Below are 20,305 nucleotides of genomic sequence, written 5' to 3'. Positions count from 1 at the left end.
AGTGTACCTATTGATATAATAATACTAGCTCACCTGGAAAACGTTGATTTGCTATTCAAATTATTTCTAATGCATGAATTAATAGTCAAATAAAAAATAACTAAATTATTAAAATTGTATGTTGATGTGTTTTATTAGCATATGACTAAAAAAGAGTTTAGCACTGGGAACAATAACAAAACATCAAATATTTATTTTTTTAAATTCATTGTAGGTACTTTTGTCATCTTCTCTAATAAATTTTAAATTACATCTCTATTACACATTATGAAAATTAAAAAAAAAACTTTATCTGTCTCATAGTGCAATGAAGTGTACGATATTTTTAGTGAGTCCATCTAGTTTAGTTTTCATATGAATTTTCCAAATATTTTTTTCCCCAAAATATGCGTTTTAACTTCTTAAGCTATTCTTATCTATGAACTCCATTTTTATATTCTTAAATGGATTTGGATTAGATCAAATACGTTAGAAATCTTGGGAAAAATCATTTTTATATTTTTCATTTTCTATTAATACATTTCTTTATTTAAAAATATAATATTATTTAAATATTAATTGAACCGTCGTTATAAACATGAAATAAAAATATATGATATTAAACATGCTGAAGTAAAAGGTATAGAGCCTTTAAATAGAAAATAACCCTTAGAGTACGGACAAACTGAATTTTCAACAAAAACTATTATGTTGGTACGTATAATAATGCTTATTTGTTATAACTTATAGAACAATAGTTATTGTTTAAGAAGACCCACTGGCATTTGTTGTCTTCGTCTTAAAAACGTACAACACGGCAAACTATACGTTCACAATTTAACTCTGTAATTTTTAAAATAAGAATGAATTTACATAAGAGGTAAATTTAATGATATTTTTTTCTTTGATTATAGGGGTTATTATTTTAAGAAGTAGTTTTTGGATAAGTTTCTCTAATGTAAGTAGTAAACATACGGGTGGTATGAAGTTACTAAATGCTTTGGTTTTTCTGGCTTAGTAATTAATACCATTGTTAAGAATTTCCATATTGGGTGAATGACCTGAGCATTGTGTTGTATATGTGAGTCAGAAGAAGGATGGTTTTATTTGTTAGTTTTTTGAGTATTTTGTTGTTAATTAAATAATACCCTGGGGATTTGTTGTTGCGTAGTTCAGTAATATAATATTTTATTTCTTGTGGTGTAATTGGTTTAGCTGATAGTTACATAGGTAGTGGACTATTAAGAAAAGTTTGTATATTTTCTATGTGTGTTGTTACTTTGTTATTTGTATCCGAGTGGGGTTGGATAGTTTCTGATAGGTGATTGTCGAATAAATTTGCTTTTTCAGAGTCGGTTATGGCTAGACTGTTGTTTAAATTTGTTAAAGGGGGACTGTGTCTTTTCTTTTGGTTTCAATTTTTATTTATTTCCATAAGGAACCATTGACTGGTGTAAGTGATGATTAAAATGAATGAAATTGATTGGCTTTAAAGGTTTTAAGATCTTTTTTCAGTTTATTTGTTAATTTGTTTAATTCGTGTTTGTGCTCTGGTAGTGGGTTTGATGCCAAATTGTTCTTGCTTGGCGTTTTTTGTTAATTAATTCTTTAAACTCTGGAGTAAATAAGTATATTAGTGTGGTTTTATTGGTATATTCGTAGTTGATGGTGAAAAGGTTGAGTCTGTTGACTGTTATTGCTTCTTGGATAGTTGTAGGTAATGAAGAATTGTGAAGCGCTGTCTATGTCATCGCGAGATTCAGGTCAAATATTTAATGCAATGTGTTCGTCTAAATTTTTTTGGAATAAATTGAAATTACTTTTTCTAGAGTGTAGAGTGTTGTTTACGTTTCTGGCTTACCACCTAGGTGGAGTAGAATTGAGGAGTGGTCACTGTACAGTTCTTCAAGGTTTTTTATATTATTATTTAAGTGGTTTGGTAGCGAGGTTATGAAAAATTCTAGTACCTATGTCTAGGTGACGATTTGTGTGAGATTCATGAATAAATACTATATATCTAAATTCATAAATGACCCAAAGAAAAATTTAAGATTAATTTTAAAGAAAACCTGAAGTTGGTATTCATAGATCTCATTTAGAAATTATTAAGTTTTCTTGAGAAAGATAAAATCTTAAATAAATCTTATACTTTAGTAATCATAGACAGTTTTTAAGAAAAATATTAGATATTTTATTTTATTTAAAAAAAAAGGAATAGTTAAGGTACTTATTCACTTGTGGACACTTAAATAATACTTAAGTGTCAAGTGTAATCTGTTTTTATTTTTTATTTCACGTGTTAAATTTTAAATTGCACGTCATCATTTTAGTTTTTATATTTATTACCTAAATCAATATGAATGATTTTTTTGATAATTATGAGTAATTATAAAATATATATGATATTTTTGATTGAATTAAGTTCTTGTGTAATTTCTAAACGGTATATACAGCCATACAGGATGTAGAAAATCTTTTTGAAATGTAAGTTATCTACCTACAAATGATTTATAGCAATAATATTAGTGAAATTGAAAAAGTATTTTGTATGCAAATATCAAGCATTTATAAAATTATGAAATATTTATTAATTATTACCTTCTATAATCATCTACATATTTACAAATGTAATAACGCATATGATTCATGATGATAGAGAGGAATTCATTTATGGTGGATAATTGATGCTTACCTGCCTGTTCTTTAAAGTATTAATAGCATTACAATTTTATGCATTTGGAAATTATCAATGAGTAAATGTAGATATTTTATGTTTATCACAAAATGCTGTAAGCCGTGTTATTAAAAAAACGATTATTGCATTTTTTTTTTTATCCTTAGTTTCATTTGCTCTTGTATCTAACCGTTGTAGCTTATCTGGTTCTGCGACTTTTACAAGTTTGTACGTCTAATTGTTAGCATTTTTAAAAACTACCTTACCACAACACTTAAAATATAAAATAAATGATTTTTTTGTTTATTTAAATAGTTTCCATTGAGTACCAAAAAATATTTTTATTATTATGTTAGTTTATTTAATGTTGCACAGATGGAACCACTGTAATTTCATCACCAGTGTACTTCTCTAACCCCGTAACTTTATCAACTTTTCTTTCATAAGATTCTTCTCCTGACAATTACAAACACAACAAAAAAAGAATTAGCGAAATCGGTCCAGCCGTTAACGCGTGATGCGATGATCAAGCGAAACAGGGATCCATTTTTAAACATAGAAAAAAAGAAAAGATATACGTATTGAGATATTATCGTCAGCGTATCCATGGTAAGTTTTTTTCAAACGTTTTCTTCTGCATGATTACATAATTGTGTTTTAACTTTAATTTTTTTATAATCAGAGTTTAAATTAAAATCGAGCATTTTATGCAAGAACCATATTTGAATAAATTATATATTTTACCTTGAATACAATGAAGTGGATTTTTAAACTGTAGATATATGGTAAGTCTTTATAATAATCAACTAAATCATAATTTTAGATTAAGTTAAGTTAAAAGTTATTCACAATAATAACTTATTAATTTAAGTTACTTAAATTTATTTTTATATATAGGTACATATAAATAACTAGTTATAGGTATGATTTAATATAATAACATTTAAATGTGTATGCAATACGCCAATACCTATACATCATCAATAAAAAATGTATTTTATTTAATATTTAGTTACTTCTCAATCAGGTAACGTAATTTGGATCTGATTAAAAGTAACTCGTTATTTTTTTAAATTAAATAAATTAAAACAGTCTACTTAAAAATTAAGCTTATGAAAACTAAATTTAAAAAATTTAAATTTACTTAACTTTTAACTAATTTGTGTCCATCCTTGATAATATCGATACGTATTCTTGTAACTTTGATTTAATCAATTTCGATTCTATATTCTGTCAAACGAGAGAAAAGCCAAATCTATGCAACACCCTGACATTGAAATTGAATTCCCTATATGGTGGATAGACGGGTGGTAATGCTCAGAAGAACCGATTTTCGTTGTGCCATCGCGCATTTTCTCTCGCTATACGGAATACCTAAAATATATAACTTTCAATGTCACAACTAAACCAACTACATTTTAATCAGTTTGATCATAATTTAACTTATGATGATACTTAAAACTTTTAAAAAGAGTATTGAACCAAATTATGCAGTTTTAAAACTTTCTGATTTAAGACATTTTTTTAGCTAGAATCCTGTTTTTCACTAAAAGAATATTTTAACATATATTCTTTGATCAGTACAGTTCGTTATATTAATATAATAATAATTGAATAATTGAATACAACTATATGAGAAAAAAAAAGTTTAGCTCATGAAAAGTGAGTACTGACTCCATCCATTCCAACGGCAAATTTCTATTAGGTTATCAAACACAATTGGTGCTCTTTTTGAAATTGAAATGTAGACTTCTGATTATAGTATTAAAATTCTGTATACTCTATTTAACATCTGTAAACATAAGTTACAATAGAAACATAAGTTTCTTCTAAAGCATTTGTAAAAAAATATTACAGACATGACCATTGGTCAATCAGCGTGGGGTGGCTAAAAGCAATACCACCACAAAAGGGACCAATACTTGAACTCCGCCCATCGATCGCCAGCGCTCACTTTTCATGAGCCTAAATTCATTAACTTTATTTGTTAACTTAACCAAGAAAATAACAAAAATAAAACCACTGCGCCGGAAATAAAATCCAAATATCTCGTTTGCTTGACGATTTCTCTACGATTAAGTTATCTGACAACACAGACTTAAGACACTACTTCCCATTCGTTAACGGATATTTTCATATTTTTTTCAGTTAATTAGGACATAATGTCTCCTACCAACTAAATATTTAATAGAAATTCTAACAAGAAAGCATAATATTAACATTGTTAAGAAATATGAAAATTAACTATAGTCTATGTTTAATACTTACCACCACTTTTGAGTTTTTGACACTTAAGGTTATATTAAAGTAATTTAAATTTGTTTATTAGCCATATTGGTATACCAGCTAATTTAAAATTCCTCAAAAATCGTTATAATATCTAATTAATAATAAATTATGTACCTAATAAAACCCTTGGTGTAGTATTGAAGTGTAGCAGGAACTGATTTATAAAAATGAGGACCACTTATCCATACACATTTTTACACAGTTAATTCTAATCTAACTGTCAAATATTATAGAAACATATGTTTATACATAACCTAATAGTAACGTTATGCAACAGCACACATCTATCACAAATCATGACTAAATAAATCACAACTTTGTGATACACATACCACCCTTGCCTCGTCTATTGCGTAGTTCTCCATTACTATTATACCTATTCTATTTACATTGCCGACCAATGAAAATTTGGAGAACTATAGGCAATTGTTTCGTGTATAGAATAGTGGTATGCAATATGCTAACTGGATAATTATTGTTTTTTTGTAATAATTTCTATTTTTTTAGTCATGCAACAAATGATATTGCAAAAAGCGTTTTGAATTTGAACAAAAATTATTATAAATATTGCTAAACCAAAATAAAATGAAATTTTTATTTTATCCATTGTTATGACATGAAATAAAGTATTTCATAAGCAAGCTTGTGTTGAAGGTAAAGATAATTAAATAATAATAGGTAATAAATACAAATAAAATAAAAAATAGATATATAATAGAATGCATCATAACTGCTTATAAACATATAATATATAACTATCTTAAGTACAAAAATAACCAGTTAATTATAGTTATTTTAACATTTTTATGTTTGTTGATTATATTATATTATTTTTAATAAAACAGGCCTTAGTTACACACGTAGTCCACGAATTTTTTACCAAAAGATTTTTTAATATATATCACTTAAACATCGTCAGAGAAATATTTCCTTTTTGTTTTTTCATAATTTATAGTTCTCCAATGATTTATATTTTTACCTATCAATAAAATAGCAATTTTTTTAAATAGTAAATCCTCGGGTAATACATAAAATAATTTTAAGTTTTGACTTGATGAACCCTTAAGAGTAGGTTTCTAAAGACATATTCGAAAAATTTGTCTTTGTTGGATTAATAAAGGTTTTAGAGCATGCAGATTCCGTCTTAAATTCTATGTCAAAAATTAGACCCAAATAACAAATGCTAGAAACCCTTAATAACGTTTTACATTTTATATTATTATACAAGTTATTATATCACAGACATGAATTTTTAATGTATCAAAATAATTTTTTTCATCATTAATCATGAAGTTCATAAACATCGTTTTATCATAATTTAAGTCATATCAAGTAAAATTAAATAGATCAAAGAAATATGCACCAGGATTATAACGCAGTTACAGGTAATTTGACTAAATCAGTATTATTTTTTAAATATGTATCTAAAAATCATGTAATTTTCTTTATAAATTATTTCTCACTTGTATAATTTTTTGTCAAATTTAAGCTCGACAAAAATATTGCGTACAGGAATGTCGAACATCGAAAAACTTAAAACAATCATAAAAAAATAGTTTTTCGTTTCTGTTAATGTAATAATAACTTAAATTTGCAGACTATTAGTTATTAAATCAGTTTTTTTCCGCAACATCAGCAATTACATATTACGCTCTTTTCGTGAATTACAACCTATAACCTATACTACACCGCTATACGGCACTCTATATACGCCAAAATACGTGTTTGAAATGTCAAATTGTATATTTTATATATATATACTCAGGGTAGATAAATAATTGAGTGTTTTAGATAATATTATCAGTTCAAAATTTTGTATTATATTTTATTTATTCTAAGGTTACTAGTGCGTGGTTACTAAATAAAGTTTCTTTATTTCATCGAAATTTCTAACGTCTGCTACCATTTACAGTGATGAATGCTTCTAAAGCAAAGTGAGCAATTAAATAAAAACTATATATTGGGTTAGGAAAAAAATTAAATACCTATATATACGTTTTAATACACTTTTATTTATCATAAACTTACAACTAGGTAATTTATAAAAATTTTATTTTCCAAGTTTTTTTACAATTAAATAGAGGTTCAAAATTGGTACAAAATATATAATTTATTTATATTATCTTTTTTTTCATTATTTTTTAAGATTTTAGAAAAAACATAGTTTTTGATATTTCTATCATTATAAATTTTTATTTTTTTACATTTATTAAATGGTACTATTGGCTATTGCAGTTTACAATTTCTAATATGGATAACATTTTAGATAAGTAGGCAGGTATCTAGTTATCTTCTTCTATACTATAAAAGCAAATCCCGATTTTATGTAACGGCTTGGCTTCGAAATGGCTTGAATGATATGGCTGATTTTTTTTCTGTTGTGTTTGTCATTGTCAAGACAAGGTTTATATGATATACAATTTTAGAAAAATCCACCGGAAAGTAGGAAATTTGAATGTCAAAGATACAACAGTGACTCCTTCCGTCTAGCCCAAAAGAAAACCAATTATCGAACGCTATCCACGATAAGCAAAGAGATTGCGTTCTATCAGAGAAAGTGATACAAATGCCAATGGGAATACCAATAATTCACCATAGTCTTCTTGGCGGTGTAAAGAAATGTTCGCATTTAGGTACGATGCTTCAATCAAATATGAAGATGATGTCCATGTTTTTATTGGCAATATGACTACGATTTGTGAGATTATCTAGGCAATGAAATGGCCTCTTGAAGCACCCAGTTTTTGCTGAAATGGAGGAAAAGTTCTTTTAAACGTAATCGCTAGTCCACAAGAACCATTAAATAGTCTGATTAATAACACACACGATCACTCGATCTAAAGTTTTTCTAGATAATATACTGAGGTATAATTCTGCCTTTTAAATGACTTTTTGGGTGTCACTGAAATAAGACAATTTCATGCCTATATTTAAAATCATGATCAGCTACATCATGCAATTGGTTCACTATTACCAAGCACAAATAAAGAATCAACATTTTTACAAATTTATTTCATGGGAAATGGTTAATTAGATAGATGACTATCTGCATGTCCTCACATCAAGGGAGGAATTTTTTATGATTTGCAAGAACTTCTGCACAGTGGCAATACATGTTCATAACTACAATTTATTTTTAAAAAAACAAGAAAAAGACGAAAAATAAGTAGAAGGATAAGAAGAATTTTTAGACAAAAATTTTACACTTAAATTATATATATAATATTTTGTTTTTGATAAATTAAAATATATATGACAGTTCTTTATTTATTATTCTTTATCCTATATTTATTTTTTTAAATTAATTTCAACTGTAGCTTATTTTGTGTTATTCTATAAATTATATAGTAAGTATTATTATGTTTCAAAGTGTCCTAATATTGTGCTAAGTACATAATATAGGTACTATACACATTACACATGCTATTATTTAACTACTGGTCTCATTTATTTAAAACACATATAACCTTTCTGTACTGTATTAGTAAATTGCATGTTTTAAAATAAACATACCTAATTATAATTATTGTGGTGTTTAATTAATTGTATAAAATTGTATCATAACGTTGAGTCCTAATATGCTTTTATTTTAATTATTTTAATATGAAATTATTTTTACAGAAAAATCTAACAGCTATTTTATAACAATATACAAAATATACAAATGAATAGAAAATGAACAATAAACGGTACTCAATATCAACGAAAGAGATGGCCATTAATTCTGAACACAAAGGAACTGTATCAGATAATTGTTTTGAACATATGAATTTAATAAAAATAAATCAACCAATTGATATCCAACTAGCGCATAGTACATTTTTATCAGATGGGATTAAAGAACGGTGGTATCCAAAAGATAGTTTACAAACGGTTTCTTCCAACCTACATCAAACAATGGATTGTAATACAGAAAAAATGCTAAAATTAAATCCTTATCTAATTTTGGATACTGATCCCACATTGGACAATTTTAACTGCTCAAATGTATTATCCATATGTCCTTATTCAGTTGGTAAGTAGAATAAGTCAATTCTAATGAACTTATTAAAAAATTCATATTTAAAAGCAAAATTTATATTATTGGTTAATTTTCTGCCAAATTTAGGAACTGAGCTAGAAAATTGTTTTAACCCTGTTTGCAATACACATGTGAATAAACTAAAAAGGTTTCGAACATCTGATTCACATCAAGAGCATAAAGAACTTTCATCAGATGGAATTAAAGAACGAATGTGTCCTATAGACCGTTTACAAACGCTTCGTACCAATTTACATCAAACAATGGATCGTAAATCAGAAAAACTGCTTAAATTAAATCCCTACCCAATTTTGGATTCTGATCCTACATTGAACAATTTAAACTACTCAAAAGTATTATCCAAATCTCCTCATACATTAGGTAAAGAGGATATGTAATTTCTAATTAGCTTATTAAAAATTTTTATTTTAAATCAAAAATTATATATTATATGTATTATATATAATTATTTACCAAATTCATTGTACCTACAAACAGAGGATTAAATTTAAAAAAATAAATAAATTAAAATATTAGACAGTACTTATATTGTAAAATACCTGTTTTTAAGGAAATAAAAAGAATGATTATACAACAAATCCAATTTATGAACTTGAACAGAGTGATAAACGGAATATAGCTTTTCAATACCAAAATAATTCAAGACTAAGAGAAGAAAAAACTGAGAACAGTGTAGATCAAGAGAAGTTCAAAAATATTGATCAAATTAATCCATCAACTAAAAAATATGATATGCACATAAAAAAAACCCCTATTATCACAAGTGTAAGTTAAATTGTTCAGTAAAAAAAAAAAAATGTCTTACTTGTGTGTATTTTAAAATTTATATAAAAATATTATAATTTAGATATTACCAACAATTATTCCTAAGCCTGTTATTTCTACAAATTCTATACAAGAGAAAGGATGCTCCTCATCTTCGACTGTAATTAGTAATTTAAATAGTACAAATCCAAATAATAAAGATCTCATGGACATTTTAAATCAGAAAACACTAGTCAACCATGTACGAATGGCTGCACTTAAGCCTGTAGAAACAAAAGAAACGTTTAAATCTATGAAAAATATGAAAAATATGAAAGATACTCCAAAAGTAAAAGAATCAATGATAATTATTAAAGAAGACAAACAAATTATCGAACAAATAAATCCGAAGCCAGAGTTAATACATAATATTAATATCCGTGAAAAACAAAATCCAAAGTTATCTAATGAAAAGAGTAAAGCATTAACTCCTAAAATTATAAAGCAAACTGACAATATAAATAACACATCTGTGTTTCCTGTTAAGTAAGCATACAATTATCTTAACAATTTATTATATAAATTATACGATTTAAATCTATTAATGAGCTAATTTATTTCAGTTCTTTAAAAACACACATGGACTTAACATCTGAAAGTAAATATTAACTAAAATTCACCATAATACACTAAATATTTGTTAATATTAATTTATATACCTACTGTTTTTATAATAGATGCTCGAAAAACCTTAGAATCTCCCATAGTGCCAACCCTCAACCAGAAGATAGAACAAGATTTTATGACTGATGAACCAAATAAATTAGCTTATCAACTTTTATTTTCAGGTATAATACTTTTCAAATATAAAATTAATTTTAAAATAAAATATAATGTATACCTCTGTATGGCAGTAATAATGATAATTTTAAATACGTGAAAAATAAAAAATTATAGGTGCTCATAAACAAAAAGATAATTTTGAATATCATTCAGCCTTAAGACGAAGTTTATTTTCTTATATGCCACCATACATAAGATTTTCTTCGCATGATATTAAAGGTAATTATCTACATTTTTATTCAATAACTATATGAAAATTATTAATTTTTCAATAATTATTATTATAGGTGAATCATTTCCATTATCTTTACAAAAATTATTAAAGTGGAAACTAAGTTCTATAACCCCAATTGTTGTACGTCGAACTATTCAAAATAGTGGTTTTAAACTCGTCAGAAGTGAACACTGTTTAGTTCAAAATACAACAGATCCTTCCGTCATAAATAATCAATCCAATCAAAATACTATTTCTTTACAAAATCATTGTGGTGTTACACCTCCTATTGTTGACGCTTTCTGTGGTGTAGCTCCTCCTCCTAATGAATTAATGATGTTACCTCGATCCCGTGAGTATACCTATACTTATTTCATTTTGTATTAATATTTAAATGTTATTAATAATAATAATAATAATAATAATAATTTTTATTTGTTTTATAACTATTATTTTTAAGAATCAAATGATTGGGTGGGAACTTGGGGTAAACATATGAAATCATTATTTTTCAAAACACTTTGGGAACAGCAAAAACTGAACCATTTTCCTGGTACTTTTCAAATTGGTCGTAAAGATAGATTGTGGAAAAACCTGCAACGACTAATGTTAAAATATGGCAAAGAACATTTTGGGTTTATACCCACATCATACATATTACCTCAAGAAGCTAGAATTTTACGACAAGTTTGGGAAAAAAATGATGAAGATAAATGGATTATTAAACCAGTATTTCTTTTTAAAATTGATCGTTAAAATCATGATTAAACTAATACCTAAAATTTTTGTTTTATTTATAGCCAGCATCTGCTAGAGGATCTGGAATCCGTGTTATATCAAAATGGGCTCAACTACCAAAGAAAATACCTTTAGTTGTACAAAGATACATAGATAATCCATATTTAATTAATGACACCAAATTTGATTTAAGACTCTATATACTTATCACTTCAATCAATCCACTTCGGCTGTATCTTTATGATAATGGGCTTGTACGATTTGCTTCAGGTACAATAATTTTTGTTATATCATTAATAACTATAATTTAATAATTATAAATATTTCAGTCAAGTACTCATCTGATCTTAACACTATATGTGATAGATATATGCATTTGACAAACTACAGTATTAACAGACTTAGTAGTCAATATACTGAAAACGAAGATGCTAACGCATGTCAAGGTCATAAATGGTAAATATATTGTAATAAGTAAATTTATTTTAGATTTTAATATTAGGGTCTAAATTTAAAATAATTGAATTATTAATTAATTACAATAACTTAGGACATTACGTTCGTTATGGACATACATGGAGAAAGAACGTAAGATTGATGTAAAAAAATTGTGGAAAAGCCTAGAAGATATAGTTGTAAAAACTGTCATTAGTGGAGAATCACCTATGAATCAAATGTGTAGCTCAAATCTTAGCAATAGATATAACGCATACGAGTTATTTGGAATAGATGTTTTGTTTGATGAATATCTTAAACCTTGGATATTAGAGGTAATTAAAATTACAAACTAATTTGTTGTAAAAATGCTCCGACGCGTTATTTGGTATTTACTCTGATAATGGATTTTTGCAATATTATCTTATCACTCACTATTAGACTTGATTTTCTATAACATAACTAATATTTATGTATCCGGATGACTTGAAGAACTAGTACCTATTGATGTTTACCATGCAGTTCTTGAGATTAGTTGGGAATATGAGATTTCATCATCTTCGTGCAGAAAGTTATTTATATAATTTTAAGAGAACTGATTTTAATTTAATTACGAGGGTTTTATGTAATAGTGACTAGTGTAATCTGTATAATTCGAAATGCATTGATTTCTCCACTAATGAATAAATTCTATCCCATTTTATTGAAAGTTATCAACAAGAATGTACCCAAATATATTTTTTAATATACAAACTTACCCAAGCTGGTTTTCAGCTGATTTTTGCAAGACCCTAAGAAGTATGTATGCTATCTACAGAAAATACAGAGCCTCCAATTCGCATTCAGATTACATAATTTTCTCTAACTTACGAAAGCATTGTAAGCTATTAATCAATAAATACCACTATGATCACTTTTTCCAGATTCAAAAATTACATATTACCAATCCTAAATATTTCTGAAATTTTATTAATAAATCAAAAAATAATACTGATATCCCAGTTTCTGTTAACCTTTCTGTTAAAACTGTTAACAACAACTTAAAAGTTACTAATGCATTTAATGAATAGGGAAATGTTCGATATATAAGAAACCTATTACATTTAATGATGCTGTATCAAGTAATATCTATGACTGTGTTGATATTAATATGTTCGATATTTCAGTTAGTGAGGTATTTTATTCTTTATCCACATTAAATTGCGCCTCTTCATCCAGCCCTGATTCTATCACTTTTATTTTGCAATATAATTTCCGCTGAGCTTTAACTAAACCCATACATAAATTTATTTAATCTTTCATTAAAATCTGGAACATTTCCAGAAGCATGGACAGTCACCCCGATGTGTAAGTTTGTTGATAATTAATGGAATTATTCACTCGTGCACTGTCTTGTTAGTGTACTACATGATTTCTGTCGAGCTAAATCTACGATAACTAATGCATTAGTATTCTATTCGTTTCTAGTAGAAATCGTTACATCACGTGGTCAAGTCAATGCTATTTATGCTAACCTTCCTAAAGCTTTTGATAAGGTAGACAATGGTCTCCTTTTAGTAAAATTAAGTAAAATGGGTAATACGATATCCATTATTATCTTAATTTTCTTCTTATTTAAACAGTTGGTCTTGACTAGTTAAGATCAAAAACTCAATTTCTAAAACAATCAAGGTCCTGTCAGGTGTTCCACAAGGTGATCATTTATCCCCCACTGCTTTTCATCTTATTTATAAACGACCTAAATAATTATTTTTAATTGTGTAAGTTTTACTACTGTAGTTTTATTTTATGAAAATATTCTTACCAATCCATTAATTTAATGATACTACTTTCCTGCAACATGATTAGGATCAATTTTCTATCTGGTGCTCATTAAATGGCATGTTTTTAAATATCTCAAAATATTTTTGCATTTCCTTTAACCGTTCTAGATCTCATATTGAATGTGAGTATTTTATTAACGGTCTTCTTTAGAATCTATCAGTCAAGTTTGAGATCTAAGTATTAGCCTGTCAGCTGACTTATCCTATATTCAATGTATTGTAAAAGTCTACGTGTTCTAGAGTTCATTAAACGCACCTCCTCTGAGCTTAATGATATTTCATGTATGAAGGTACTGTACTGTTCACTAGTAACACCATTATCGAATACGGTACGGTTTTGTGGAATCCTAATCAATCTGGTTTAATTAAAATATTAGAAAAATTCAAAAAAAAATTTCGCGATTTTCTGCTTTTAAAACTAAATATTATTTTCATAGCTTGGATGATATTGCAAACTTTGCGGGCTGAAATCAAGACAGGTGATGTTTGATGTCACTTTGATGCATCAAAAATCTTGTATGGTTTTATTGACTGTCCTGAGTATTTAATAAAAATTGGTCTTAAGGTACCCTCTTTTAACTCCAGATTATATCTCTTTTAAATGCTTCATTCTGATAACAATTACTTCAAAAATTGGTGTCTCCTGATTTAGATTTTTTTTCGATTCCTGTTCTAAGCTAAAAAACATATATTTATAATTTTAATATTGATATTTACTTTGTTCTCAGATTTTTTAACTTGTCTTCATGTGTAAATTTATTGATACTTTTATTCTTTCAATACTATACCCTTGCCTTTTGGGGTGTTGCATATTATATATATATATAATATACAATATATATATATATATATATATATATATTGTATATTAATTAAAAAGTAAAAAGTAAAAAAAAAAGTTTATACCATTGAATAATTGATTAATAAAACATGTAATATATTAGGTCAATATATCTCCGTCGTTACATTCATCTTCTCCGCTTGACTTGGCTGTCAAAGGACCATTAGTCAAAGATCTCATGAATATGGCTGGTTATCATATCCCAAACAAAATGTCACGTAGTACACATGTAAGTTATAATTTATTATACAAATATAGATTTAATATTGAATTGCTGTAAACTACCGCCCATATGCGTAAAATGATCGGGAGATCATCATTATTCCACCTGCACAAAAGAATCATCCACCCTCCGCCTACCAGTATAGATTGTCTAGGGAATCACCCAACCAATTACCGAGGTTGCACAGCTTATACACTACTTAGAATAAATCTCGCAAAACAAATTCGAAAAACTCTACTACCCAAATCTGCCTGATACCAAAGTTGACATATATAGCAACAATCGCCCATTTACGTCACAAAATGTTGCATCTAATCACCTTTCTAATAATAGCACAATCCCACTTACCATAAGTAATAAATACAAACAGTCTAATGCAGAGATAACAAAAGCGAAAACCTACAGATATCAGCAACCACCTCCCTCGCAATTAAATATCCAAAGCGAGCTTCTACAACTACTAATGCCTACCATAAATTCTCTATTACAAGAAATTATGGTAAAATTCATCGAATATATCCCAACGTTATTAAGTCAAATAATTGGCAGTCAACTTCTATATAATTAATAATGCAAATTTATTTATCATAAATTGGAATACCAATGGCCTTAAATAAAACAGAAATGCTTTTTTGAACACTTACAATGACCATTATAATAAGAATAGACCATCAGACTGTGATAACTCTATAGGCGAACTGAAGACCAGAAAAATCTAAATTATCTCACTAAAAAAGTCAAAAAAGTATTCGAAGAACAGACAATACCATCATACAAAAATTATGTATCCACAATTCATCCTTCTTACTCAAACTTATGGCTCTCTACCAGATGATTAACGAAACCAAACGCTGGTTTTTTACCTCTGTTAAACTCGAATAACATCTACCCAAGCTCAAATGTTGAAAATGTGAACTTTTTGCCAAAACTCTAGTAAATAATTTCTCACCGAACAATATTATAAATATCGGAATAAAAACTACTGTGTACAACAAACTAGCTGAACCCGATATTATTCTTCAAAACACTCTTCCCTATACCATTCCTACCGAAATTAAGGAAATAATAAAAATATGACCTAACAAATAATCTCCAGGACATGATCTAATCACAGATGCTTTATTAGAAAAAAAATCCTCAAAAAAAGAAATCACTTATTTGTCTATTTTATTGAATGCAATATTAAAAATCGGCCATTTTCCAACTGAATTGAAAAATGTCTGATTTTTAATGATAAAAAAAACTTGGAAAATATAACACAAATCCTAACAGTTACCAGCTCATAAGTCTGGTCGTAATCTTCAGTCTCCAAGATATTCGAAAAACTCATATACATCAGGTTAATAAACCATCTAGATGCAACTGAAGCCATTCCGCATCATCAATTTAGTTTTAAAACAAAACACCCATCTACTCAACAACTCTACGCCTAACTGAACACATAAACAATGGATTTGGAAAAAAACTTCACACTACTGCAGAGTTTTTAGATATTGCCCAAGCATTTGATCGTGTCAGGCACGACGGCCTACTGTTCAAATTAAAAACATTAAATACCCATCCTGCAATCTCCAAATCTTTCCTCTCTAATCGTATTTTTCAATGACATCAACTCAGTAATCAAAAAAAATAGCAGCCAATATTTCCCAAGGATCCAACATTTTTTTCCCCGCTTTTTAATTTATATATCGTAGACTTTCCTACTACATCTAACACAGAAGTTTTACTTTACGCATACGACAGTGTTGTCAATTCAAGCTCCAATTACGCCTACATAGTCAATGAAAATATACAGAGCCACTTAAACAAAATAAAGTGCTGGGTGAAAAACTGGAAAATTGTATTAAGCCCCAAAAGGACAGCAGTATTATTCACACTTCACCGTCCCAAAACCACTCCCTCTTCAGTACTCAAAGATGACAAAATATCCTGATCTCCAACTATAAAATACCTAGTAGTTTATCTTAGATAAAAAATTAACTTGGAACCCGCACATTTCTTCAAAACTACAACAAGGCTACAACAACGAGTCAACATTATTTACCCCTTAATCAGCCGTCAAAAAACATTAAGTTGGAATTGCTCCCTGTTTCTTTACAATCAAATTCTACGACCATTAGTTATCTATGCTGTCCCTAACTGGGGAAACTGTGCCAAAACCCACATAAATAATATGCAAGTCTTCAATCCAAAATATTACGTATAATATCCAACGCGCATAGGTTCATTAGAAACTAAACACTTTATAGTTTATACCGACTTCAAACTCCCAACTATTAAAACTTACCTACATACAAAATCTCACAATAAATTTGTTTGGCCAATTAAACAACGCCAAAAGCTCAAAACACTTCAAACTCAGTGACGCCTACCCTCCGGTGTCTCAAACGTAGGCGTCCACATGAAGTCCTATGTCAACACCAATAATATATTAATAAAAAAAAAGGAAAAATATTCTACACCTAGAAATAAACTATTTTTTTCTTGTACCATCATATATTTATTAATCGATGTAAATTACTGAAATTTGTTGTAAATATTGTAATTAATTACGCTTACAAATTATTCTAAATGTTAAATATTGTTATTATCTTATCAATAAGTTTGATAACCATATATATATATATATATATATCAGGAACACTTTATAATAACAATAAAAAAATATATACATTTAATTGAATGACAAATTTTTATAATGAACCCTCAATATGTTTTATCAAATTTAAATGTTTGGTAGAGTACATTACTCAAAGTGTTAGGAGTCAAATCAACACTATGTTATGACAAAAGATTATATACATTCAATTTATCCGCAAAAGAAAAAGAAAAACAAGAATATTATATAAATATGGAATCCAGAGCAGAAGTAAAAATTAATAATTACAATTACAAATATAAATCAATTGTAAACTTATCTTTTTTTTAGTATATTGATAGCATATTAGATGATCTATTACCAGATGATGTTCGACAACTTATTGCATATGAAGATGAACTTACACAAATTGGCTCGTATATATTTCATTGATACATTTTTCCTCTCTAGTCTCTATATTTATAATTTAATATGTAAGACAAAACTATACTTTAAGGTTTTTATGATTATAGATTTCAAAAAGTATTTCCAACCACTTCATCTTTCAAGTATCATAAATACTTTGATAGCTCCAGATATTATAATATGCTCCTTGATGCATGGGAATGCAAATATGGTAACAACAGAGAAGAAGGTAAGAACTATTACTGCACACTTTTAAGAAATTAATTTATCTCAAAAATATATTTGAATTACATGATGTTTATTTAATTTTCAAGGTATTGCTGTGCTAGAAAAGTTATGCCAGTTAAAAATTCACCTGGAAGTGCCAGATGTTGATGAAGAACAATCAAAAGTAACATATTCAATTATCAAGATATAAATATAATTATTTGTTTGAGAAAAATAATCTAACACTTTTATGAGTCATGTAATTTATTTTCAAAGTAAATATTTATGATTTTTTAATTTATCAAAAAAGAAAAAGAATTTTACAGTTTACCTGCTTATGAACGAAAGATACAATAAGTCGTTTTTCAAATTTATTACTTTTAATATATTTAATGATGAGTTAGTTTATAATAAGAGATATACCTTATAGTTTTAGTTTCATTAAGTCGATTGAAGTTTGTAAGTTTTATGTCCATGAAAATATATATTAAGAGTTAAGACGTAATATTACGCAACACCCAAAATACAACAATTTTAAGTTATTTGCTCGAAATTAAAAATTTAGGTATTATAACAATATTTGGATGAAAACATTAATTTATTCTTAAATTTCTGAATTTACCAAGTTATTAACTGGTAGGTTAGAATTTGCAGATATTTTTTTATACCTATTCGGTTTTAATTTTAACAAGTAAATGATTATATTTAATGTGTATTTTATACCAATTAAACATTTTAAAAATTAATTAATTTGTTTTTTTTATAAATTTCAATAATAAGAAAATTACTAACACTACTCTGAGGTTTATCATATTTTGTGAATTGTGTAATGTATTTAAAAGGACGTTGTAATCACTTGCATTGTCTTTGTTTTACTAATGCATACTATATCAAGATGTCTATCCAGCACTTCTAATTTTTCGTTGTTGGCTTAAAATATTAGAGTACATTGACCTTTTATCAAACTTTAATGTAAGAACAATATCTGTGTTATCTTGTTGATTTTTAAAATGATTTATTTTTAAAACAGAATTATGGGTATGTAAAATATTAAGATTTAGAATTGATCATACTTCACTAAAAAATAAAATATCGTAAAATCAACAAAAAACACAGATAATATTCTTTAATATTTGATAATAAGATAATTAACTTTATTTAAGCCAAAGATACAAAATTGGAAAATTTGGACGTACGTTTTAGTATACTATGCGTCATAGTGGCGCTGAACTCAATTTTTATAGGAAGGGCAAAATACAAAAATTAATACCCACCCCACCCAGAGACACCTATATAACTAAATCAAGTATTCGCATAGGTTTTTGATAATCGGGAATATTTATATTTGATTTCTCCTTATATGAATTATTTTTATACATCTTAATCATATCCTACCCCTATCCACAACCATCCTAACCATCTACGACCCACGCACCCACTTTCATAGATCGTGCGGTTGCCCTACCTGAACATAGGGTTCAGCGCCACTGATGCGTAAATAAGACAAAAACAACGCAAGCGAGTATGACGTCCTCTTAAAAACCATAAAATGATTCCTATCATTTTGAATTAAATTTACCAATGGTTTACCGTAGTACCAAACTTAACATGTCATCACCTTTTTTGTATTCATTGTCTTACTTAATATTTTGTTTGAATATTAGTTTATTTATGTACTTTTTTTTCGTTAGACTTGTGACATCCACCAAAATACACAAATTGAAGACAAACAAATGATGGAAAAATCAGGTGATGATAAAATAAGTGAGCATCATCAAGCGGTCATCAGGTAATCTGATAATCAGACATGTGCATTCAAATATTATGTTCACAAATATAATTAATACCATACAATTTTATTCAAATTGTTTATTTTTTAGACTTCTTTGATTTATACATATTAATATGTTTATAATTTGGATTTTGTGAAATTCTAGACTTTCTATAAATTGGTATTATTAAAATAGAATTTCCAAATATCACTAATAAACATCTAGACAAAACACCGGTTTCGTTATTTCCATTTGTTTGGTGGTCACTAAACAATTAATGCTTTTCAGTACCTATAAAGAATATTTATTTAAGACTAAAAAATATTTTATAACCTTTTATCTGTATGTAAATTTATTTTTTATAATATATATATATGCTTTTGTATTTAATGAAAGTGTATTTAGTTCTTCTATAGGTAGTTACAATACCAATCAAGCTACATTAAAAAAAAAATATATTCAATTTAACAAACAATT

The 20,305-nt window shown here is 27.3% G+C and overlaps 1 protein-coding gene across 1 annotated transcript; it reads left to right on the top strand.

Annotated features, from left to right (window-relative positions):
- The first annotated feature begins 3,096 nt into the window (after positions 1 to 3,096).
- On the top strand, positions 3,097 to 20,110 carry LOC107173180 (uncharacterized). The gene is made up of 20 exons (XM_089216106.1): positions 3,097 to 3,262; positions 3,336 to 3,438; positions 8,564 to 8,957; positions 9,051 to 9,344; positions 9,535 to 9,749; positions 9,832 to 10,274; positions 10,352 to 10,386; positions 10,466 to 10,576; positions 10,686 to 10,790; positions 10,859 to 11,137; positions 11,246 to 11,514; positions 11,586 to 11,793; positions 11,853 to 11,979; positions 12,074 to 12,293; positions 14,726 to 14,851; positions 17,586 to 17,714; positions 17,775 to 17,860; positions 17,957 to 18,078; positions 18,164 to 18,240; positions 19,748 to 20,110. Exons 3-20 carry the CDS (start codon positions 8,618 to 8,620, stop codon positions 19,847 to 19,849), a joined length of 3,288 nt encoding a protein of 1,095 aa, XP_089072232.1. The 5' UTR covers positions 3,097 to 3,262; positions 3,336 to 3,438; positions 8,564 to 8,617; the 3' UTR covers positions 19,850 to 20,110.
- The last annotated feature ends 195 nt before the right edge of the window (positions 20,111 to 20,305 follow it).

This window comes from Diuraphis noxia, unplaced genomic scaffold, assembly GCF_037042655.1.
Source record: "Diuraphis noxia isolate RWA-SAM2 unplaced genomic scaffold, SU_Dnox_SAM2 contig0001, whole genome shotgun sequence".
NCBI lineage: Eukaryota > Metazoa > Arthropoda > Insecta > Hemiptera > Aphididae > Diuraphis > Diuraphis noxia.
This window is presented reverse-complemented; position numbering and strand designations above follow the sequence as displayed.